The following is a 25,082-nucleotide window of genomic DNA, read 5'->3' on the forward strand; positions in this document are numbered from 1 at the left end:
AGTTTTCGCAAACTCTTAACTAGAAAAGCTATAAATCTACAACAAGCAAGTGTATGCAACAGTTCAAGCCACGTTCCGAGAATCTAGGACATTTAATTCACTTCTCAACTCACAAAACCTTTGCTCATCTAGTGGTTTAGTGAGGATATCGGCTAATTGTTTTTCGGTTCTCACATGGCGAATGTCAATATCCCCTTTTGTTGCATGATCTCTCAAGAAATGATGTCTAATATCTATGTGCTTGGTTCTTGAGTGTTGTACGGGATTGTTGGCTATTTTGATGGCACTCTCATTATCACATAAAAGGGGAATTTTGGGAGTTTTGTGGCCATAGTCTCTTAGAGTTTGCTTCATCCATAGGAGTTGAGCACAACATGCTCCCGCGGCAACATATTCAGCTTCGGCAGTGGATAGAGCTACGGAGTTTTGTTTCTTGGATGACCATGACACTAAGGACCTACCCAAGAATTGGCAAGTACCCGAAGTACTCTTCCTATCCACCTTACAACCGGCATAATCGGAGTCCGAATAGCCGATAAGGTCAAAGGATGACCCTTTTGGATACCAAAGCCCAAGGTATGGAGTATGAACTAAATATCGAAGAATCCTCTTAACGGCCATCAAATGGCACTCTTTGGGAGCGGCTTGAAATCTTGCACACATGCACACACGAAGCATAATATCGGGCTTAGATGCACATAAATAAAGCAAAGATCCAATCATGGAACGATATACCTTTTGATCCACACTTTTGCCTTCTCCATTGAGGTCAAGATGTCCATTAGCTTGCATGGGCGTTTTGATTGGTTTGGCATTCTCCATGTCAAATTTCTTGAGCATATCTTTGATGTACTTGGTTTGGCAAATGAAGGTTCCTTCCTTGAGTTGCTTGATTTGAAAATCGAGAAAGAACTTCAATTCTCCCATCATGGACATCTCAAACCTTCTTGTCATGATCCTACTAAAATCTTCACAAAATTGTTGATTAGTAGAACCAAATATAATGTCATCGACATATATTTGGCAAACAAATAAATCATTATCAATATTCTTAGTAAAGAGAGTAGAGTCGGCTTTGCCTATTTCAAAGCCCTTTTTGACAAGAAAATCCCTAAGGCATTCATACCATGCTCTAGGAGCTTGTTTTAGCCCATAGAGCGCCTTATGGAGTTTAAAGACATACTCGGGATGTTTGGGATCTTCAAATCTGGGCGGTTGCTCCACATATACCAATTCGGAGATTGGTCCATTTAGAAATGCGCTCTTCACGTCCATTTGATATAACTTGAAATCATGGTGAGTAGCATAGGCTAATAAAATACGAATTGACTCTAGCCTAGCTACGGGAGCGTATGTCTCACCAAAATCCAAACCTTCGATTTGAGTGAATCCTTGAGCAACCAAACGAGCTTTGTTCCTTGTTACTATCCCATTTTCATCTTGTTTGTTGCGGAAGACCCATTTTGTCCCAATCACATTTTGTTTTGGCCTTTCCACCAAAGACCAAACTTCATTTCTTTTAAAGTTGTTCAATTCTTCTTGCATAGTCATTATCCAATCCGGATCTTCAAGCGCTTCTTCTACCTTCAAAGGTTCCAAAGAGGAAACAAAAGAGTAAAATTCACAAAAATTTGCAATTCTTGAACGAGTAGTTACCCCCTTTTGTATATCACCAAGGATGTTGTCCACGGGGTGATCTCTTTGGATACTTTGATGAACACGTGGATGTGGCACTTGAGATTGATGTTGGATGTCTTCCACTTCATTATTCAAGAAATTGTTCGGATCTTCATGGTCTTGATGTTGATCTTGTGATCTCTTGTCGTCTTGATCTTGGGTTGACATTGATGGTTCAACTTGCATTGAAGAAGATGGTTGATCCCTATCTATTTGAGCTTCTTGAGTCTTTTCTTGTTCTAGGGGCTTGATTTCGCCAATTGCCATCTTCTTGATTGCTTCGCTTGGTATTTCTTCATCACCTAAGATATTTGTATCGACTTGCTCCACTTGGGAGCCATTAGATTCATCGAATGTTACGTCTCTCGCAATTTCAACACATCCGGTGGTTTTGTTGAAAATGCGGTAGGCGTAAGCATTTGAACCATAACCAAGCATAAACCCTTCATCTACCTTTGGAGCAAATTTAGAACTTCTAGATTTCTTGTTTAAAATAAAGCATTTGCTACCAAAGACTTTAAAATAGGAAACATTTGGCTTGTTACCGGTTAGAAGCTCGTATGAGGTTTTGTTCAACAACTTGTGTAAATATAACCGGTTGATGGCATGGCATGCGGTGTTGATTGCTTCCGCCCAAAATTGATCCGATACTTTGTATTCATCAAGCATTGTTCTTGCGGATTCAATTAGAGTCCTATTCTTCCTTTCAACCACTCCATTTTGTTGAGGGGAGTATGGAGCCGAGAACTCATGCTTGATTCCTTCTTCATCAAGAAACTCTTCAATTTGTATGTTCTTGAATTCGCTTCCATTGTCGCTTCTAACTCTCTTGATCTTTACTTCGAATTCATTTTGTGCTCTTCTCACAAACTTCTTGAGAATGGCTTGAGTTTCGCTTTTATCATGCAAGAAGAATACCTAAGTGAAACGTGAAAAATCATCAACAATAACTAAGCCATATTTGTTACCTCCGATGCTTATATAAGTGATTGGCCCAAATAAGTCCATGTGAAGAAGTTCCAATGGTCTTGAAGTGGTCATCACATTTTTCAAGGGATGAGATGCTCCAACTTGCTTTCCCGCTTGGCATGCACTACAAACTCTATTTTTCTCAAAGGTCACATTCGTTAGTCCTAGAATGTGTTCACCCCTTTGAAGTTTGGACAAATTCCTCATGCCAACATGAGCAAGTCGGCGATGCCAAAGCCAACCCATGCTAGACTTAGCCATCAAGCAAGTTTTAGGCATCACTCCATCCGTTGAAAAATCAACAAGATAGAGTTTACCCTTCAACTTGCCCGTGAAGACTATAGAGGCGTCCTCCCTTCTAGAGACGACCACACCCTCATTTGTAAAAAGACAATTATAACCAATTTCACATAATTGAGATACGGATAATAAGTTGTAATTGAGTGATTTTACTAACAAGACATTTGAAATGGAAGTATCATTTGAGATGGCAATTTTACCTAGTCCCATTACCTCTCCTTTTCCATTATCACCAAAAATGATATTTTCATGAGGTCCTCCATTTTCTTCAAAGGAGAAGAACATACTCTTTTCTCCGGTCATATGATTTGTACAACCGCTATCAATGACCCAACTTGATCCACCGGAGGAGTATGCCTACAAAACAAAGTTATGCCTTTATTTTAGGTACCCAAATTTGTTTGGGTCCTTTAGCGTTAGTCGCAAGCACTTTTGGCACCCACACATTCCTTTTTACAATTCTATCTCTTGTGCGGGGACCAACATAGAGAGCAACCACTTTACCATGGTGGTCTCTCTTTAGCATGTATGAAGCATAAAAAGAACATTGGGGGGCATAAGCCTTCGGTTGCCTTGTTTGAGTAGGTTGATCAACTTGTTTGCCTCCTTTAACAAACTTGAGGCATTCCACTCCATTTAATACCACACGATCATTTGGCTTGCTAGTATATTGGTCAAAACCAAGACCTCTCTTTTGTTTATTGTCTTTGGCTTGGATAGTCTTGTAAAGTGCATCCTTTGACTTATAAGTTTTGATGCACCCATATTTGACCAAAGCATTTAGCCTCTCATTTTCCTTTTGTAATGCTTGCAAGGATTCAATATTAGTTGTACAAGCATTTATTTCAAGGTTAGAACAACGAGAACATCCATTGCTAGTAGATGCATTAGATAGTAAAATTGCTTCACTAGAGTTAGAAGAGCCTTTCTTAAGAATATCAATTTGTGTTTCAAGAGTTCTATAATTTTCATCTAAACAAGATAATTTCTCTAGAAGCACGAAATTGTTACTCTTAAGCTCGGCAATTGAGGAATTGGCTAAATCACAATCTTTAGACAATTTCTCAACTTTTTCTTTCTCTTTAGCAAAGAGCTCCTCGAGTTCAAGGTTTCTCTCCTTTTCAAGGATGAGCAAGTCTTCTTGCCTCTCAAGGGTCTCTTCATGACTATCTATTGTATCCATTAGCTCCTTTATTTTAGTCATGACATTTTTATTCAAACCTTTGAACAAATTGTCACAATCACTATCATACTCACTATCACTATCTAGGAGCTTGGATTGAGATTTTACCTTGCGGTTCTTGGCCATGAAGCATTTTGGGGAGTCTCCATCATCATCACTCATTAAGAGTGATTTTTTTGGTGTAGGCTCATGAATAGCAATGGTGGCGACTCCTTTATCATCGGAGTCCGAGTCGGAGTTGGAATCCCACTCTTCTCCAATATGTGCTTGACCCGAATATTTCTTCTTGTACATCTTGTTTTTGTCTTTCTTGTATGACTTGACTTTATTGTCTTCTTTGTCCTTTCCCTTCTTCTTGTTTGGACAATCGGCTATAAAGTGACCAATTTCGCCACATTCATAGCATGCCCTTCTTGATGTTCTTTTCTTGGGCATGTCTCTCTTGTACTTTGAATAGCCTCCTTTTCTCATGAATTTCTTGAACCTTTTCACAAAGAACGCCATTTCTTCATCTTCGGAGCTTTCATCATCACTTGTGCTTGATTCTTGAACTTGCTTGCTCTTGCTTGCCTTGAGTGCAATTTCTTTATGCCTTGAGGTTGAGCTTTGTTTAGCATGAATCTTCACTTCATTTGCTTCTTCTTCCATAAGCTCATGAGCAAGAATCCTTCCAAGCACATCACTTGGTGTGAGTCTCTTGTAATCTCTTCTCTCACGGAGGAGCGTCACCAAAGTGGGATTTCTAGGAGCGAATGCCCTAAGAAGTCTCTTGACCACTTTGTGATCATCAATGTCCTCGCTTCCAAGTCCTCTTAGCTTGTTCACAAGCACCATCATCCGATCATACATTGCTTGAGGAGTTTCATGATCCTCCATCACAAATCTTCCTAGCTTTCCCTCAAGCAATTCTATTTTAGATTCTCTCACACTTGTAGTCCCTTCATGAGCAACTTGAAGTGTGTCCCAAATTTGCTTAGCTTCCTCAAGTCCATCTACTTTGTTGAATTCCTCCGGACTCAAGGCACTAAGCAACACACTTGTAGCTTGAGCATTGCGATGCATATTTTGTTCTTCACTTGAGGTGAGCTCTTGGTCTTCCTCCGGCAGCTCAAAACCTGTGCAAACAATCTTCCAAATACTTGGATGAAGAGAAATTAAGTGCATTTTCATTTTGTGCCTCCAAGCGGCATAATGTGTACCATCGAAGAATGGTGCACGTCCGGAAGGCACGGAAATGTAATTGCTAGAAGAATTCAAACGATCATAATTGAAAGGAACCTCACTTCCCTTTCCTTTACCATTACCATCATCACTTCTTGATGGATCATCTTTCGGACCCCTCGGACTTCCGGATGTCGACATAATAATTCCCTCCAAGCGGTGAAGCCTTGTAGGAGGTTAGGCTCTGATACCAATTGAAAGTGCCTAGAGGGGGGGGTGAATAGGCTTTTCTGAAATTTAAAACTAAAAACAGCGGATTAAACTGCCGGATATTCCGGTGAAGTCCGGATACTCCGGTATGGTCCGGATACTCCGGTCTAGTCCGGAGTCTCCGGCCTGACAGGAAAATTAAGAATAAATTTGCACTGAGTATCACAGCTAGATTCTATGAGATGCACTAGGTCAAGAAGATGTTACTAAGCTAGAACAACAAATAAAACTAGCAAGATTGATACTATAGCAATTTAAATGACAAATGATTAAATGCACACGATCAATTGAGTTTCACAAAATAGAACACGAGAATATATCCCAGAGTTCGGCCACCTCGCAAAGAAGTGCCTACGTCTCCGTTGAGGAGCTCACAAAGAGCCGGGTCTTCTCCAACCCTATCCTCTTCTAGCGACCACAAAGATCAAGCTAGAAATTCTTACTCAATATGAAGGTGCTTACAAACTTCCCGAGGCACACCACAAGTTTTGGGTGCTCTTCGGGCAACTCCTTTCCTTTTAGAAACCCAAAGCTTCAAAGGAAATGATCGCAGAAAATACTCGATGAAGAACTCAATGCTCAAGTGGCTTGAACTCTCTCCAAACCCACACTCTCAAATTTTTGCAAATTTGGCTCTAGAGATGATTGGAGAGGCTTTGAATGCTCTTAAAGTGCTCAAGAGGTCTCAAGGAAACCAGCCACAGCAAGCCCTAAATGCTATGGAGAGAGGGGGCATTTATAGCACTCTCTCACAGACTAGCCGTTACTGTTTTTGTCAGAGCTTACCGGAGTATCCGGTGTACACCGGAGTCTCCGGTCCTAAATCCAAAAACGACGTCAGAACGGTCACCGAACGTGTCAGAACTAGCCGTTACAGTTCTGTTTAATTACCGGAGTCTCCGGTGAACACCGGAGTCTCCGGTCCTGACAGTCTTTCCAAGAAGATTAAGTTCGGAGACTAGCCGGACCCTCCGGCATCTTCAGGTACCGGAGTATCCGGTGAACACCGGAGACTCCGGTCTTTCCTATTAAATATCAAAAAGATTGAAAGCTAACCGAGAGCCTCTGCCGGAGTCTACCTCGGAGACTCCGACTGCAAACAAAACATTTTACCGGAGTATCCGGTGAACACCGGAGACTCCGGTCTTTTTCCTTGAAAAGATTAACCCGAAGCCGAGACTCTCTGCCGGAGGCTAGCACGGAGACTCCGGCTGAGCGCTGAGTACCGGAGTATCCGGTGAACACCGGAGACTCCGGACTCAGAGAATTTTCAGAAAGAGTTTCGTGTCCGTGAGTGAATGTGTCTCTCAATTGGGTGATTCTAAAGGATCTCTTGAGCATTGAGACACTAATCGAGCAAATAAATTCATCCATCTAGGAAAAAATCTATCCTAGACTCAATTGCAAAAGTAAAAAGAATTTAAGCCCTATTTTATATCCTTCGTTGATTCTTCAATTGTTTCGACGGGCGTCAAACGTTATTTACCTTCACAACTAATGCTCATACCTGTTCAATACTCACAAAGCACGTTAGTTCTTTAATCGTTTTGTCATCAATAAGCCAAAACCCACTTAGGGGGCCTAGATGCACTTTCAGATAGTCCGGATCAACCCGAAGTGTCCAGCCCAATCCAGAGTATCCAGACTCGACCCGGAGGGTCTGGGTAAATAGTGAGAGCCCCACTCGAAGCCTCTCCTAGAGTGTCCGGACTCATCCGGAGGTTCTGAGTTATTTCAAAAACGGCTAATCGAGAGCCCTCACCCGGAGGTTAACCCGGAGGTTCCAGAACTCGGATACTTCGAGTCCAACCCGGAGTCTCTAGCCTCCTGTTACTTTTCCAACATTGTTTAGATCGTAAGTTTCGTTATTCCTCCATATGTCTTACACCTTTAGCTTGTTGTTATGCATATTGTAGCACACGTTGTGCATTTCATTTATGCTCATCATTGCACCCGTTCTTCTTTAGTGAGTGAAGAACCGGAGTGTGTCACTACCATGGTTGAAGGTGACGCCAGTCTACTGGAGTTTTGCGAGTGTTGCACGGGTAGCATAAGGCAAACACCTAAGCAGTAAGGCAAGCATCTCAGTATATTTCTCCTAATAGTTTGGATCTCGTATGATATGATGTGATAAATATGCTTTATGTATGTTATGCATGAGTTCGAGTTGATGTCAGGTTATGATGGGTAGGCCCTATGTTGATGCACTAATTCTCCTATCTTGAATAATTGTTGATCCGTATCCTTGTAGTCTAGGTTCAATATGATGTTATCTAACTTAAAATGTTATTGTGATGCTTAGCAAGTGCTTAGGTCCTCGGTAGAGGTTGAGCTATGAAATGTTTCATCGTTCGCAAGCATAGACTTTAATTACTTGTACAATGATCATATGATGTGTTGATGGTGTTGGTTGGATGAGTGGGGTGGATGAGGCAATATGTGGGTGGTGTTAGGGGTGTTTGTTCTACCCGGATGTGAAGTTTCCCTGGGTAGGTCGGGTGAGGGACCCGGACATCGTAGACCGCTTGTATCGTTTGAGCACTGATCATTGTTTTAGTTACCTTTGTAGCTGTGGCTTTTTGGCGTGCGGGTCGATGGTGTCGAGCATGAGGCCTGTTGGGGTATCCAGTTTGCTCTGGGAGTAGTTCTGGATGACCCCTGTACCTATTGGCACATAATCAAACGGTCAGGGCTTATTGAAAAAGGTTGACATAAGTACCTTTTGTATGGGCCCGAGTGGTCATGCAAGCCGTATGATCCTCAAGTCATGTAGGTAAAGAAGTACCCCTTGCAGGGTGTAGAAATATTTTGAATACCACGCTCTCGGTTATGAGCATGCTTTTATCCATTTGCAGCAGTCGTAGAGTTACGAATATGGTTTGGTATGGTTGAGATGTTAAGCTGGTTCATTATAGATGTTTCTACTATAGTTCCTTTTACATTATGTTTAATTGATGTTTATGGGCTAGTTTGTTACTTTGGTCAAGTATAGATGCTCACACATGTTTATATCAAATTTGCTTTCGTATATGATTTTACTTAACCATGTGGTCATACTCTTACTAACATTCCAATGCATAATCCTTAGAGTCGGACTATTTATAAGTGCCCATTATGGATTAAGTCTTACGAGTACATTCGTACTTAGCTACTCTATAGGTTTTGCAGGTGAGGAGGAGTTAGTTTTTGGCTACTTCACGCCCACCGATGTGAGTGGCGGGAATGAGTAGTGCATCCTACTCTTAGAGGTTGCGCGTTTGAGGTGAAGACTATGGGCATATGACTTCACATATCTTTTGTTTCCGCTGCGTAGTTTCTTTTGTTGGTTAGGAGTTGAGCAGGTTTTAGTCTCCTCCTAGCTCTATTTTGTTGTAAATTGTACTAACTTGGTGGATACTTAAGAACTTGTAATATAATGTTAATTACTCGCTCTTTCTTAAGCTTTGTTATGATGTTCCATGTTAGAAAGGCACATGTTATGATCTTATACACAAAACACGTACCGGGACTACCGGAGTGGTATTAGAACTTGGTTTAATAAAGTAGCCTAAAAATATTAGAGTGTTGTTTAGTAAGTGTGTCAAATCCACTAAGCAACCCACTAAAGTTTCTTTTATATCTCCTCATGATTAATATATATGAACTTGCTATACTATGCCCCTAAATGTAACGTATGCTTTAGTGATGCACTTGAATTGTTTGTTTGTGTATTGTGTGGTTTTCTCATTGTGACGCATTTGTTTATTTTGTTGCATTGATGCATCCCGATAATGGCAAATATCGGGGGCACAACCGGTGCAAGGTAGGGGCCCGGTGTGTTCTGTACAACGATGGTATGTTAGCAATAACGTATGAACATCCACCATACGATGGTAGATATGATTGTCTACTCATGTGGTGTTTACATGAGGTATCCCGTAAGGCGGATGTACAAAAAGTGAATACGTGGGCAACCACGCATGAAACGTCCCTTATGCGACGAGTTGCACAAGCACCATTCGTGCGGATACTTATTCTCTTCATGTGAAAGGTGATGTATGTATTTGTGATGATTGTTTGGAGAGAGATGCATTCGGGAAAGAAACGTGAAGATAAGGATCGAGCATACTTTCATGTTTCATTGTTCATTTCGCACCATACCTTTGAACATGTATTTTTCTTGATATATGATGCCTTAGTGCTCATCGCTTGTTTGAATCTGACATAGCAATGATAGCATTGATCCATGTCAAAATTTTATTTTTTTCGCCTCTCTTGTATCTTATCGCCACAATAGGATGATAACCCATCAAAATCTTGGAGATCGTCCCGAGGGTTCCAATGAGAGTATCCCCGTGCCGCCCCCACCGCCGAGCATGACGGATGTGTTGATATAGATAAGAGCAAAACCTCCAAGCTCAAACTGTTCTCCTTGAGGCCCTCGTGCGTAACACGACCTTCATGGAGGAGGTGGGACCGGACGCTGAGATGACTTCGTGGATTTCCTCCGAACTCAGCCGCCCACCTTTACATAGGCTGAGGATCCTTTGGATGCTGACCACTGGCTCCGGACTATCGAGTAGAAGCTCACTCTCCTCAGGTGCGAGGACCACAAAAAGACACTCTTCGCTACCCATCAGCTTCAGGGTGCGACGAGCGCGTGGTGGTCTAACTTTTTGGCCATGCACCCTACCAATCACCGAGTGTCTTGGGTGGAGTTCCGCCAGACATTATGTGATTTCCATATGCCTAAGGGCCTTATGAAGATCAAGAGGTGGGAGTTTATAGACCTCAAGCAAGGAGACAGATTGGTGATAGGGTATGTGCAGGTGTTCGATCACCTTGCATAGTACACTCATGATGAGATCAACACTGATGAGCGGAAGCAATACCACTTTGTGAATGGCCTCAACTCCAAGATGCAAGACCGACTATCGGTGCATGAGTTCTCCGACTTCAACAAGCTAGTGAGCACCTCTCTCACGGTGGAGTTCAAGTTGAAGAACCACTAGGAGGAGAAGAAGCACAAGTGGGTCCCGTCGCCTTCCATGGGCAGGGGTTCTCAATGCACGTGGACAGAGAGTCAGCCTCCTCCATCTCACATGTTAGCCTCGACTGCTCCACGACCAATATGGATGGTGCGTGGCCCATCCTTTTCCACTTCTCAAGGACAACCTCCAAGCCCCGCTAGTTCTCAAGTGAGTATGACGGGTGGCCCCGATGGTCCATGTTATAACTGTGGGTGCGTGGGGCACTTCACCCGTAATTCCCCTTACTTGAAGTCAGAAACCGTGGTGACTGCTCCAAAGTCACCACCCACTCAACCCGCTCAACAGTCCTTCCAAGCTACACATGTCTCCAAGCGTGCCCAAGTGTGTCACACCACCGCCGTGGGTGCTCAAAGAACAACAACATGCTCGTCGGTACGCTATTTGTGAATTCCCACATCGCAGTTGTTCTTTTCGATTTGGGAGCATCTCCTTGTTTCATTAGGGATGGTTATATTTTGAGTCATAAGTTGGCTGTCGAGACCCTGCCTTCTGCCTATATCATTGATGGACCCAAAACTAAGTTAAGGACTGACCAATTTGTTCTGAAGGCCAAAGTTCTTATTGAGGAAGTTCAGTTTCCTGCAAACCTGATTCTCCTTGACACTAGAGGAGTAGATGTTATATTAGGGATAAATTAGCTAACAAAATATGGTGCTCGGCTTGATTGTGCCAAGAAAGTCGTTTCTCTCAAAGGTCCCAAGGGCGATCGAGTTTCTCTTTGCCTTGGAGAGGGTGACCTACACTTGTGTCCTCTTAAAGTGGTCGCAGCAACAAATTTGCTAGATATTCCAGTTGCCTGTGAATTTCCTGATGTCTTCCTAGAAGAATTGCCAGGAATACTACCCGACTGAACCGTAGAGTTCTCCATTTAGCTATTGCCCGGTACGACCCGAATTTCAAATAGGTCCTATCGGATGCCGTCAAACGAGTGAGAGGAATTGAAGAAGCAAATTCAGGAATTGCTTGAGAAGGGTTTCATTCATCCGAGCTCCTCACCTTCAAGATGTCTGGCACTCTTTGTCAAGAAGAATGATGGTACTTTACGGATGTGTGTTGATTACCGTCCATTGAATGTCATCACAATCAAGAACAAGTATCCACTCCCTTGGATTGATATCTTGTACGATCAATTGATCGGTGCTAGGGTTTTTCTAAGATTGATTTGAGGTTGAGTTACCACCAAATCAAGATCCGATCGGAGGATATTTCAAACATGGCTTTCTCTACCCGTTATGGGCTTTATGAGTTCACCGTCACGTCTTTCATCTTGACAAATGCATCGATATTCTTCATGTATCTAATGAATAGTCTTTATGGAGGAACTTGACAAATTTGTCATGATGTTCATCGATGATATTCTCATCTACTCCAATACTAAATAAGAACATTCTGAGTATCTCCATGTTGTTCTTGGCCGCCTTCGAGATCACCAACTCTATACCAAGTTCAGCAAATGTGAGTTTTAGCTTAAATAGGTCACCTTTCTAGGTCATGTCTTGTTAGAAAATGTGGTTGCAGTTGACCCGAGCAAGGTGCAGAATGTGTTCAATTGGGTGCAACCTAAAAGTGTCACTGACATCCGGAGTTTTATCAGACTCGTGGGTTATTACTGTCGGTTCATCGAGAATTTCTCTAAGATTGCTAAGCCTATGACCGAACTATTGAAGAAGTATGTCAAGTTTGAATGGTCTGAGGAGTGTGAAGTGGCTTTCCAGACTTTGAAGTCTCGTCTCACCATAGCGCTAGTTCTAGCACAGTTGGATGTTCACAAGAGCTTCGATGTCTATTGCGATGCCTCTTTCTTTGGACTCGATTGTGTTCTCATGAAGAAGGACGTGTGGTCACCTACGCTTCACGCCAACTAAAGCCACATGAGGAAAATTATCCCACTCATGATCTAGAGCTTGCAGCTATTGTGCACGCTCTGAAGATTTGGCGTCATTACCTATTGGGTAACCCTTGCCATATTTACACAGATCACAAGAGCCTCAAATACATTTTCACTCAGGATGATCTGAATTTGAGACAGCGAAGATAGCTCGAGCTAATCAAAGGTTATTAACTGAAAGTCCATTATCATCCTGGCAAGGCGAACGTTGTCGCCGATGCACTAAGTTGAAGGGCTCAATGCAATTGTTTCTCGCTCCATCCTAGAGTCACCACGCTTTGTGATGATTTCAGGAGGTTTGGGCTCGAGATGGTTTCAGAGGGATTTCTTGCCAACTTGGAGATCAAATCTTCCCTCTTTGACCAAATTAAGGACGCTCAGAATACAGACAAGGGCATGAAGAAGATCTGTGATAAGGTCAAGGAGGGGTGAGCCAAATGTTTTTACCTGGACGGTGAAGGTGTCTTGTGGTTCGACAAAAGGCTAGTGGTCCCTAAAATTCCAGAGTTAAGAAAGAAGATTCTCGATGAAGCTATTATTCGCTATTGTCCATCCATCCTGGGAGTACTAAAATATACCAGGACCTCAGGTCCAGATTCTGGTGGACCCGCATGAAGAGAGAAATCGCTCAATATGTTGTCAAGTGTGATGCCTGCCGAAGGGTGAAGGCTGAGCACCTTAAGCCGACCAGTATACTCTGGCCTTTACCCATTCCCTCCTGGAAGTAGGAGAAGATCGGTATGGACTTTATTATCGGATTACCTAAAATGTCCCACAGGTACAACTCGATTTGGGTCATTGTGGACTGGTTGACCAAGTCAACTTATTTCTTACCCGTCAAGACCACGTACTCAGTCAAGCAATATGCGGAGTTGTATCTCACTCGGATTGTTTGTCTTCATAGAATTTTGAAGAAAATCATCTCCGATCGAGACACTCAGCTCACTTCTCATTTATGGAGGAGCCTTCATGAAGCCATGGGAATCAAGCTCTTCCATAGCACCGCATATCACCCCTAAACTAACAGTCAAACTAAGAGAGTAAATCAAATCCTCGAAGACATGCTACGGGCTTGTATTCTCACATATGGAAAGAAGTGGGGGTTTTGCTTGCCATTTACAGAATTATCCTACAACAATAGTTATCAGTCGAGCATTAATATGTCACCATTTGAAGCTCTATACGACAAAAGATGCCGAACACCGTTGAATTGGTCTAAGTCCAACGAAAGAGCTTTTCTAGGCCTAGATTTGGTCAAAGAGACAGAAGAGCGTGTCATAACCATTCACCAGTATCTCCTCACAGCTCAGTCTCGTCAGAAAAGCTATGCATATCGTCATCGGCATGAGCTAGAGTTCAAAATTAGAGATTTTATCTATCTTAAGGTCTCTCCTCTCAGAGGAACGCAACATTTTGAGATGAATGGAAAGTTGGCGCCTCGTTATGTTGTCCCTTTCTGGATTATTGGCTGGTGTGGTGAGGTGGCTTATCAGCTAGATTTACCTCCATCCCTCTTTGTCGTACACGATGTCCTCCACGTCTCGTAATTGAAGAAATACCTTTGAGTCCCAACCGAAGTCATTGAGGTCGCAACCCAAGAATTACAGCTGGATCTTTCTTATTGCGAGCATCCAATTTGCATTCTTGATGAAGCCGAACGGAAGACGTGGTGCAAGTCTTTTAAATTCCTCAAGGTTCAATAGAGTAATCACTCCGAAGATGAAGCGACGTGGGAACGTGAAGATCGGCTTCGTGCCGATTATCCTGAGTTCTTCGCTGACTTGTGAGTGTTGTAGTCATTTCAATTTCTATCAGCATGCTCCCAACGTGTTTTTTCTCACAGCATGGTTCCTAGATTCACCGTACTCTCCCCGACTCGTACCGAATCTCGGGGTGAGATTCTTTTAAGGGGGAGGTTTGTCACATCCTAAATTCATAATCGTATGATTAAGTCTAATTATACGTCATTAGCGTTATGGTTAGTTTTGAGGTAATTTATTTTAGAACGCTAGTACAATTCATTTAAAGTTAATCGGATGAGAGAAAGAATTTTGGGAGAGAAAAGAATGAAATTCGTAGTTAAATGAACCATTTTCTTTAACATGTGGGCCCTACATTTTGCCCCACCACCCATCTCTCCCTCTCTATGGGCAGCCTCCTAACCACTCCCTCACTCTCCCCGTGCTCTCTCTCACACACACACTCCTGGGGTCCCCATCAGCCACAAGCCATGGAGCTCCCTCTCCCTCCCTCTCAAGCTCCCTCTCTCCTTCTCCCCCAAAATCCCACCTCAAGATAAGGAATCGAGGTATATATGTGGTACTCACGCGATCACGAGCTCATGAGCTATCCATCCATCTAATTCATTTTCGTTTTCCCGAAGGATTCGAGCCAATTTTGATGTCTTTTGGTGTTCTTAGTTGAAGCACAAGGAGCACCGATGTTGTTCCTCTTTTCGAGCTTTTCCTCCTTCAACCGATGGTCCCCAAGCTCGGCAAAGCATCTTGAGTGAGTCTCCTAGGCTCCCATAGTATATATGCACGTTTTGGTTGAATGAATCTCGAGTTTGAAGCTTCGGTTATGAAGTTCTTGAGTTCTTGGGCTTTGGAGCTAAAATGAGGATTTGAGTGAGTTTTGAGTTAGGAATCGCGTTGCTAGGTTGGTGAGTGAGTTCTAGACTCTATAAACTCTCTCAAATATGTTTCGTTTTGGTTTGAAGAAGCTCGCAAATCAAATCAGCCGAGATTTCCCCCCTTGAAGCAGCCTCTCTGGATAACTCGGATAATCCGGATTGACCCAAATACTCCGGGTAAATGTGGAGAAACCCCATTAAATTGTCCTTGAGAACTATGACGATTTAGGGTGCAATTAGAGTCTAGAACCCTTTGTATAGTGTATATCCATGTTTTGGTAGAATAGATTTAGCATGCGAGCTGAATCAGTCAGAGAAAACACTTTAGAACTCAACTCGGCCAGAGCCTGGATAGCCCGGATCAACACGGAGTGTCTGGCCCAATCTGAAGTATCTGGACTCGACCCGGAGGGTTCAGGTAAATAGCTGAGAGGCCCATTAGGAACCTTGTCCAGAGTGTCCGGCCCAATCTGGAGTGTTCGGACTCACTTGGAGGTCCTGGGTTATTTCAAAAATGGCTAACCGAGAGCCCTCACCTAGAGGTTCTGGAACCCGGATACTCCGAGTCCAACCCGGAGTCTCCAACCTCCTGTTACTTTTCTGATGTTATTTAGATCTCAAGTTTTGTTATTCCTCCGTATTTCTTACGCATTTAGCTTGTTGTTATGCATGTTGTAGCATACGTTATGAATTTTATTCATGCTCATCATTGCACCCGTTCTTCTTTAGTGAGCGAAAAACTGGAGCGTGTCATGACCGTAATTGAAGGCAACGCCAGTCTGCCGAAGTTTTGCGAGTGTTGCACGGGTAGCATAAGGCAAATACTTGAGCAGCAAGGTAAGCATCTAAGTATATTTCTCCCAATACTTTGGATCTCGTATGATATGATGTGATAAATTTGTTTTATGTATGTTATGCATGAGTTCGAGTCGATATCAGGTTATGATGGGTAGGACCTATGTTGATGCACTAATTATCCTATCTTGAATAATTATTGATCCGTATCCTTGTAGCCTAGGTTCAATATGATATTATCTAACTTAAAATGTTATTTGTGATGCGTAGCAAGTGCTTAGGTCCTCAATAGAAGACGAGCAGTGAAATGTTTCATCGTTCGCGAGCATATGCTTTAAGTACTTATACAATGATCATAATGATAGGTTGATGGTGTCGGTTGGATGAGTGAGGTGGATGAGACGAGATATGAGTGGTGTTACAGGTTTTTGTCCTACCCGGATGTCTAGTTCCTCTGGGTAGGTTGGGAGAGGGACGTAGACACCGTAGACCGCTTGCATCGTTTAAGCATTGATCGTTGTTGCACTTTTCGTGCTTACTACATGTCGCATATGAGAATGATAAGCCGATTACCTTTGTAGATGTGACTTTTTAGTATGCAGATCGATGGTGGCAGGCATGAGGCTGGTTGGGGTATTCAGTTTGCTCCGGGAGTAGTTCTGGATGACCCCAACACCTATCGACACATGATCAAATGGTCGAGACTTAGTGGAAAAGGTTGACATGAGTACTCTCTTGCATGGACCTGTGTGGTCATGCAAGCCGTATGATACTCAAGTTATGTAGGTAAAGAAGTACCCCTGCAGGATGTAAAAATATTTTGAAATGTTGCGCTCTCGGTCATGAGCATTCTTTTGTCTATTTACAGCAGTCGTAGAGTTACAATTGCGATTTGGTATGGTTGAGATGTTGAGATGGTTCGTTATAGATGTTTGTACTATGGTTCATTCTACATTATGTCCAGTTGATGTTTATAGGCTAGTTTGTTACTTTGGTCAAGTATAGATATTCTCACACATGTTTATGTCAAATTTGCTTTCGCATATGATTTTATTTAATCATGTGGCCGTATTCTTGCTAACATCCTAATATATAATCCTTGGAGTCAGACTATTTATTAGTGATTATTATGGATTAAATCTTGCGAGTACCTTCGTACTTAGCTGCTCTATAGGTTTTGCAAGTGAGGAGGAGTTGATTTTTGGCTACTTCATGCCCGGCGATACGAGTGGGGGGAATGAGTAGTGCATCCCACTCATGGAGGTCGCACGTTTGGGATGAAGCCTAAGGGCATATGGTTTCACCCATCTTTTGTTATTTTTAGCTTTTATTTTTGATGCTTAGTTTCTTTTGCTGGTTAGGAGTTAGACATATTTTAGTCTCTTCCTAGCTCTATTTTACTATAAATTGTACTAACTTGGTGTATGCTTAAGAACTTATAATATAATATAAATTACTCCCTCTTTCTTAAACTTTGTTATAATGTTCCATGTTGGAAAGGTATGTGTTCCGATCTTGGGTACAAAATACGTGCCGGGTCTACCAGAGCGGTATTCTGATTAATCGCTGAAGTCGTAATTAAGAAAATGATCGACTTAATGATTAATTAGAATATTGTTTGAACGGTTCCTCATAGCTGGTATCAGAGCTGTTGTTCGCTATTGGCCGTTGATGCAGATCTGTAGCAGAAGGGACCCGTCCACCAGCGAGATCCATCGTCTGCACTCCGTCGACAAGGTCTACCGTCTACGGCTTTCGCGTTGTCCACACTCTGTCGGCATGGTTCGCCATCCGCATCTCCACCAATGAAAATCATCTATTAAGTAATTTGCTTCTCATCCCGTGATAAAACAGTACCGCAAAGGGTTGACGACCCTATTGGAATGGGGACGTCGACCCTGTCTATCCCTGACCCTTGATTCGGGATGGTGTCCTAGGATTGCGAAACGCGAGGTCGACTCTGTTTTTAGTGACTATGATCTGAACTTCAGGAAACTCTATCAGTAGAGTGAGTTCCTTGTTGTTATTGTTTTTTTTAATGAAATTGGAGGGGATTTATCCCCTACTAATGAATATATTAAAGGAAAACCAAAGTAAGGTTCATGTACAAGTCAAAGAAGGAAAACAGAAAAGACTGAAGGTAAACGATTACATCAAACTAGAAACTAGCCATTCTGCTATATGAGAAAAATAGCTTCCTTTCGCACGATCGATAAACATGGCGAATTCATGCACAATAAATATTGAATACCCTATCTTACAGCTAGCCCTATTTTATCTAGGATTTTTCTTGGAAGTCTTTTACAGGAGGAGATGCGGGAGGGGGGAATCGAAACCCCCCGCCTCACCACGCCTATGTGGGTGTTGCCAATCAAGCTACTGCCCGTCCGCTTTGTTGGCTTATAAATGCCACGAGTCGTGCAATCATATGCAGCGGTGGATCCAACCAGGATCTAGTTGTAGCTCGACTGAAATGAAGGGGCGGACGAGCGAGGAAGAGAAGGTGGGGAAGAAGAGAGGTGTGGGGAAGGAGAAAGAAGAAGCTAGCTCTTTTAAGAGTTTGTTTATTTGGATTTTTAGCTTATGACTTCTGATAGCAGGAAAGTCAAAAGCTGAAGCTTAAATAAATGGGATTTTTGAAAAATGGTTTTTGAGAGCCAGAAAATTGTTTATAAGGAAATAAATAGAAGCTAAGAAGCTAGTTGAGAGTAGTTTTTTCTGAAAAAGGTATACTGAGAAATTAAAAATTTATTGTAAAAACCAATAGCTAAAATAAAAAAATAGTTTTTTAAAAAACCATAAACACAGTTTTTTTAAAAAAAACTAAAAACAGAAATCCAAATAAACAATCCAGCTCTGCCACTTATCAAATGTTCACCTCTACGCCTTGTTGGTATATCATGACTTGATCTTTTTTTTCTCAAGAACGTGTATGTCACCACTTTGAAACTTTTATAGAAGAAATAGTCCTCTTTCAACAAACCTCGATGACCAAGGGATGACGTCTTGCATGCGTTGTGATCTGAGATCTTGCTCCATACTCCATAGTGGTGGTCCTGCTGCATCTGTCTGTTGGAGTGTTGGGCCTTTGAGCAGTAAAGCTGCATCCTGCCCTGCCGTTCCCGACTAGCTGTTTGTAGTGGAGAATGAAGAAATTCGTTGCACTTTCACCACTACAGGGGTCTGTCTTTACTCTTGCAGAGTTGAGCTAGTGCTGTACGTGCTTGTCATTTATATCTTGTCAAGATGTTCCCTCGTACGATTCTGTCAGCAGGGTAGCAGGATTTAAACGAAAACAGCAGCCACCATCAGTTCACAACGTGGATGTGTGCATGGGCAAATGGCAACCACGTGCGAGCCTTCTCCGTCTGTCGTGTGTTGATAATTCCCAACTCGGTGCTACCATGTTTGGTCCTGATCAATGTTTTTCCTTACCGATCCATGTGGTGAGCAGCCTATGCATTCCGCACTGCTGTGCCTCGCGTTTCACAGTTTCTTAGGTATGTTTAGTTTGCGACTAGGTTAGGCAAAATATGGTGCGTTATAAAAAATGTGGTGAATAAATGGAACGATGTAAGTATAATAAACTTTTACTATGACACTTAGAACATAGTGTCATGCGAGAGTGTTAGGGTCATTATTCATCGTGGTCACTATAGAGATCGTAAATATTTTTTCTCGAACATATAGAAGAATTATGTATCGTTATATTAAGGAGAAAAAAATAAAAGATAATATAAATTTTATCTTTTTCCACCTCCGAACGGATAAGAGAACACTCATACACTCAAACCCCCAGAACTAATACAATTGCACCACAGGCAACAGGAAAGACCAAAGAGCACCGAATGCTAGACCATCAGGTCCTGCAGTCTTTTTGCCTCGACCGCACACCACACCACGTCCTCATCTGCAATCTCGCGAAAGGTGGACTGCATACTTAGGCGTAGTGCCCTTGAAGACGTAGCAGTTGCGATGTTTTTAAATCCAACATACGTATATAATGATAAGCGAATTAAAACCGCGCGCCGCTTCTCTTATGGACTTTACGTGCTGCTTGACGCCACCGGTCTAGAAAGGAGCCTTGGCGTCGGGTCGGAGCGACATGCTGCAGGCCCATCCCTAGCAGCTGCTCAAACCAAATATGTCATAAGATCACACAGTTGACTAGGAGATGTGTGATGTAGCAGCTGTGGCTAGCAAGCCAAACGAAATACTTAGCCCGTGATGAGACAAGACCTTCCAAATACGTTGCCATGGCTCGAAGCCGACACTACCGGAGAAGAAGACCGTGTAGACCCATTTGATGGAGAACTCACTGGACGCCGCCGTGGTCCAGATATGTCGATCTGCGATTCCAAGCTATAAGCTGGTCTCGGCCGCCAGATCCTATATCTATATGAACTCAGCCATGGCAGGCATGGACGGTGCCCTCCGAATGTCACTTATCCGGGTGCTGTTGGTGAGCGCCTCACTGACGGAGCGCCTGTTGACGAGCCGGCTGGGCACCATGAAAAGCAAATACGGAACCAACTCACTGACGGATTTACCCAGCAACTGCCTATCCGATGGAAACAAAGTGCGTTTGCCCGTTTATTGCCTTCGGCTTTGGCAATCCGAAACCCGCCCACAGATTGCTCGCATCCGTAAGGCCCAACCCAGCGTAAGATCAGTAATCTGGTAGGTGGATCTATACAGGATCACTACCGTGCTCTCATTTGTATCCCACTGTTGCAGTGTGACATCTGTAGAAGAGGCGATAGACTCGAGAACTGAATACACTAGTACTAAGAACTAACATTGCCGTTGCCCCTTGTCACGTTGCCAGGGCGATTTCATCTTCTAACATATTCTAATTTATGTCGATTTTGAGGTGGATTCAGATTCCAGACATCCAACGTCAAGTTGATGCAGTTTTCACTGCAAGTAATGTGCATATAAACTAGGAGATTATAAACAATGATTTATTTGCGTGTTTTCACTGCAAGTAATGTGCATATAAACTAGAAGATTATAAACAATGATTTATTTGCGTGTTTTTTCCCCGCCTGAACAATGGAGCAGTACATCTTATAACCTTCTACAAGGTATATAAACACTTCATTGTCTTCCTCAGCGGAATAGGATTACATGCTGCTGCTCCTGACCCTGCAGCCTGACCATTCTTGACGCGTTTCTCCTCTGCTCCTGCAGGTAAGAAGGAAGAAAAGGTTGAGCAGATGAAAGCACTTGCTCAGTCAACTGCTCACCCCTCCGGCACGACAACCCAACAATATTCAGAAGCGAGAACCAACCTGGAGCAGCTGCAGCCGGTACTGCCTCTGTCCCTGCTGTATCACGGAGATGAGCCTCATGACGACGTAGAACGGCAGCAAGATCCCACTAGCCCGCAGCAAGTATACCTTCAAAGCGAAGAAACACTTTGTCAGAATCCATCACAGTAACCACTCTGAATCTCTGAACCTTTTTCTTAACAGCGCGAAGAAACATGCAGGTAGAGTTAATTGAACCCACTGTCAGGATGCTGAACGCGTGCTGATTCGCCGCTCCGACCGTCACCACGGAGACGAGGTGCCTCAGCAGCAGCACGATCGTGAACTGCACGGACAGGCAGAATTCAGAGCTCAGAGTTCGGGCACAGCTTCTCTGAACCTGACAATGTGATTCGATTTTCTGTCAGTCACCTACCGTCACCGCCACCGAGCGGCACCAGGACGCGCTCCTGCCGGCGGAACGGGCGCACTCGGCGTATTCCAAGTCGCCGGCCGCCCCGATCAATGGCGCGTCGTCCTCCTCCTCCTCCTCAGGTTCGTAGTTCAGCCTGGTTACCTCCAGGCTCCCTCTGCACAGCACAAGCAGATCAGCAAACATGTGGTAGTTGGTTAGTAACTAACTGATTGGTCGTTGCTGATCACTCGCTGAGGTAGACAGATTTGACATATCTTTCCATGGGAATTGATTGCCACGTTTCTCTCTCGTCATGTTGCACGATGGGTTGTACCACTACAAGATGAAGGGGCAGTCTGACTCATTTGCAACGGTGCAGGACAGCAGAGCACTGCGGGACACTGTTTGTCTTGTACAGATGTGCAACAACAGTGCAGGGCATCATTTTATCTGCCATCTCACGAAGGGAATGATCAGGACTTGGTGGTTGGCTCAACTAACGAAACAGCTGGGCCGGATCCACCTGACAGCCACTCGGTCCCTTATTTTTTTCCTTGTCCTCTCTGGGTAAAGAAGATGCTGCAACAGCTGCCAAAGAGAATGAGCCGGACCGCCACTGTTTGTTTGGAATGCTTGTTCCCTTGTTCGGATCATGATGGCTGAGTGTACTGGTTATCTGGCATTCAGGTTCAGATCAGATCAGAATGCATGTGTTAGTGGCATCTGGGGCCTGGGTTCCATGGACAGACAACCATCGTGGAATTTGGTAGTGGTGGTGTGGTGTGGTGTGCAATGCAGTGGAGAGCTGGTTGGTTGGTCTTCTAAGTGGCTGTCTGGCTGGCAAGTTCCAATTTATCAATGGAAGATACAAGATAGGTTGGTCAGCAACTGAGCCAGATAACCCCTTATGCTGCTGCTGTTTGGGGAAAATAAAATGGACGGTCAGAATGGATGTTCAGCAAGGGAATTTGTGACGACAGTTTTATGGAACCACTAGACCTGAATGATAATTAAATCCAACATTCACCTGGTTCTATAGCCTCTATGCGCATACCAATACAACCAATGCCCTGCTGAGAGAGAGAGAGAGAGAGAGAGAGAGAGAGAGAGAGAGAGGCACCTGATAGTGACCGCGACATCAGCAGGTTGAGCTTTCTTGGGAGGAACGGTGTAGCCAGGCTCGAAATTCTGTCAGTAAAAACACGATTGTTAAAGAAAGCCAAAAGAACCATTCGAGGAACAGGCTTGCAGAGAGTCCTTAGTCCTACGAAAGTTCTGATTACTTTGACTTTGAAAAGAGCGCAATACTTTGCGCAGCAAAATCGTACTTGCTGTGATCAACAAGGTATAACTGCTTAGTTTAGCCTCAAAGAAATCTCTAGTCTTTACGAAAGCATTACTCATGTCATGCCATCCAGGCAAAAGTTCTCCATGGGAAAGGAAGGGGTAAGATGATGAGCGATAGCATAATCCTTTTGAAAATAAAAAAATTTCGCTACTCTCAAGTAAAAAATGGCGAAACTTTCATGGATAAAACAGTGAGGAGCAGTCAACAGGCACAGAAAATGGAAATGATGATCAACAAGGCTGGGTGAATTCAGCAAACCTGAAGGCAAATCTCACAGAGGGTGCTCCCCTTCTCATCGCACCATCTCTGCACACATCCCCTGTGAGCATACTACAACAGGCACAAGAACATACACACATGCAGAACAGGTTAAGTGATTGACCATCAAGAAATCTCATCAAGAGAAGCCATGGAACTGATCGGAACAGAAGCTCAAGAACAAGAATCCATTACACACAGACGCACACATACACATACCTTGAGGGAGCCAGAGCATGCGCAGGGCGACTCCATGCTCGTGCGGCCCTCGTCCTCCTCGTCGTGGCAAATCCTGCACTGCCTCAGGGAGGAAGACGAGCACAACTCTTCTTGATCCATCCTTCTTCCTCTCTCAGTTTTCAGGCGTCCTCTCTCTCTCTCTCTCTCTCTCTCTCTCTCTGGATGGATGGAAGCGGCTTTAAATGGCCTGGAGGAAGGAAACCGAAAGGCGTGACGAGGAGGAGGAAATCCAAATGGTGTATCAGCCGGGTCCAACCGCACCAGGAACGGCCACAACAGTTCGTAGTTAGCCCTGGTCCTCCGCTGTAGGCATGGCTTCAATTAGCTCGAATGAGCTACACCACCACGGACCAGCATGATGCCGCCGATCTGGCGCTCGATGCGTACGCGATGTGTATGTGTGAATAAATTTGTTGCCATACTGCCATACGTGTTTGCAGGTAGTAGTGCTCAAGTGCTACTTTTTGTAGTGTCAGGTTGTGTTCTTTGAGGAGAGTAGGAGTGTATTTTAAAAGGTGCCCCTTTTGAAACGTATTTTTCAAAAAGACGTTAGGCATTCCATATCTGGTGCCATCGAGTTTTTTATAAATGTGCTGACATTGGATTTGATCGAATGGCAAATAGAGTCTGTTGGTAATTAGAATATCTCTGAACCTAATATCCTTTTTTGCGAATACCTCAACATAATATTCTGCACTTGTCATGTTTCAAGATAAAATTACATTTTGAAACCAAGCTATGTTAAGTAGTTACTAAATGTATGGCAATAGCATTCAACAGTTAATTTCATCAATTAATAGAGGTATACATGTCCTTTCTTGGTCTTGGAATCTAAAAGTAGTATCTTTTTATGATCATAATTTCCTTCCTACTAACAAGAGAGGAAGTTACGGTTAAAATTTGATTCGGGGACCACACCGAGTCAAACAACGGCTTATATTTTGAAATAGAGGGAGTAAACTACAGCCTGCATCAAAGTTTAGGCATCTACAACCGAAATCGGTGTTTCTGTGAACCCTGGTGAGCATTTTTTTTGCTAGGAACAGCCGAGCATGCAGGAGACGGTGGTTCTTGGCAGCCAATCGAGTGGCCGTAGTAACTTCTAGAAGTGAGAGATCATACATGACCACTTCTAGATACCAACACAATGAGGCGACTCTTAGGCCAACGAACCCCTTGTTGTCGTTCATCTCATCTCTTCTTCTTTTTTACAGTTAGGTCCTCTTTTATCTAGAACATTCTTCGGAAGTTTTTTATAGGAGGAGATGTGGGAGGGGAGAATGGAAACCCCCTGGCTCACCACGCTCATGTGGGTGTTACCAATCGGGCTACTACCCGTCCGCCATCTCATCTCTTCTGATCTCTCTCTCGGGGTTATTTTGATAATCATACCACCTCAGCTTTCTTAAGAAAGCTTTGACACAGGACTATCTAATTTAGCTATAAGCATGTGCAGTTTTTTAGTGCTTTTAAAAAAAAAGATCACCTAACCATGTCTACGCGTCTAGCTAACTGAATATTTCGACAGCTAGCCTTCAAGAACATGAAACGAAGTATCTTTGAAATTGTCCGAACATCCTACCTTATAAATTCTAGTGTTCCTAGCCGCCTGTTGAACACGACAATATATAGGAGCTAGTACTGTTTCACTTGCAAACATAGTA

General features: G+C 43.3%; 1 protein-coding gene across 1 annotated transcript; it reads right to left on the reverse strand.

The window, feature by feature from the left end:
• Positions 1-20,855: 20,855 nt before the first annotated feature.
• Positions 20,856-23,838, reverse strand: LOC133910898 (uncharacterized). The gene is made up of 7 exons (XM_062353138.1): positions 23,398-23,838; positions 23,179-23,250; positions 22,693-22,760; positions 21,594-21,747; positions 21,420-21,503; positions 21,200-21,307; positions 20,856-21,092 (listed from the first exon to the last, which is right to left on the reverse strand). The coding sequence occupies exons 1-7, from the start codon at positions 23,515-23,517 to the stop codon at positions 21,018-21,020; spliced, it is 681 nt and encodes a 226-aa protein (XP_062209122.1). The 5' UTR covers positions 23,518-23,838; the 3' UTR covers positions 20,856-21,017.
• Between the last annotated feature and the right edge of the window lie 1,244 nt (positions 23,839-25,082).

Source organism: Phragmites australis, chromosome 1, assembly GCF_958298935.1.
Source record: "Phragmites australis chromosome 1, lpPhrAust1.1, whole genome shotgun sequence".
In the NCBI taxonomy this organism is placed as follows: Eukaryota; Viridiplantae; Streptophyta; class Magnoliopsida; order Poales; family Poaceae; genus Phragmites; species Phragmites australis.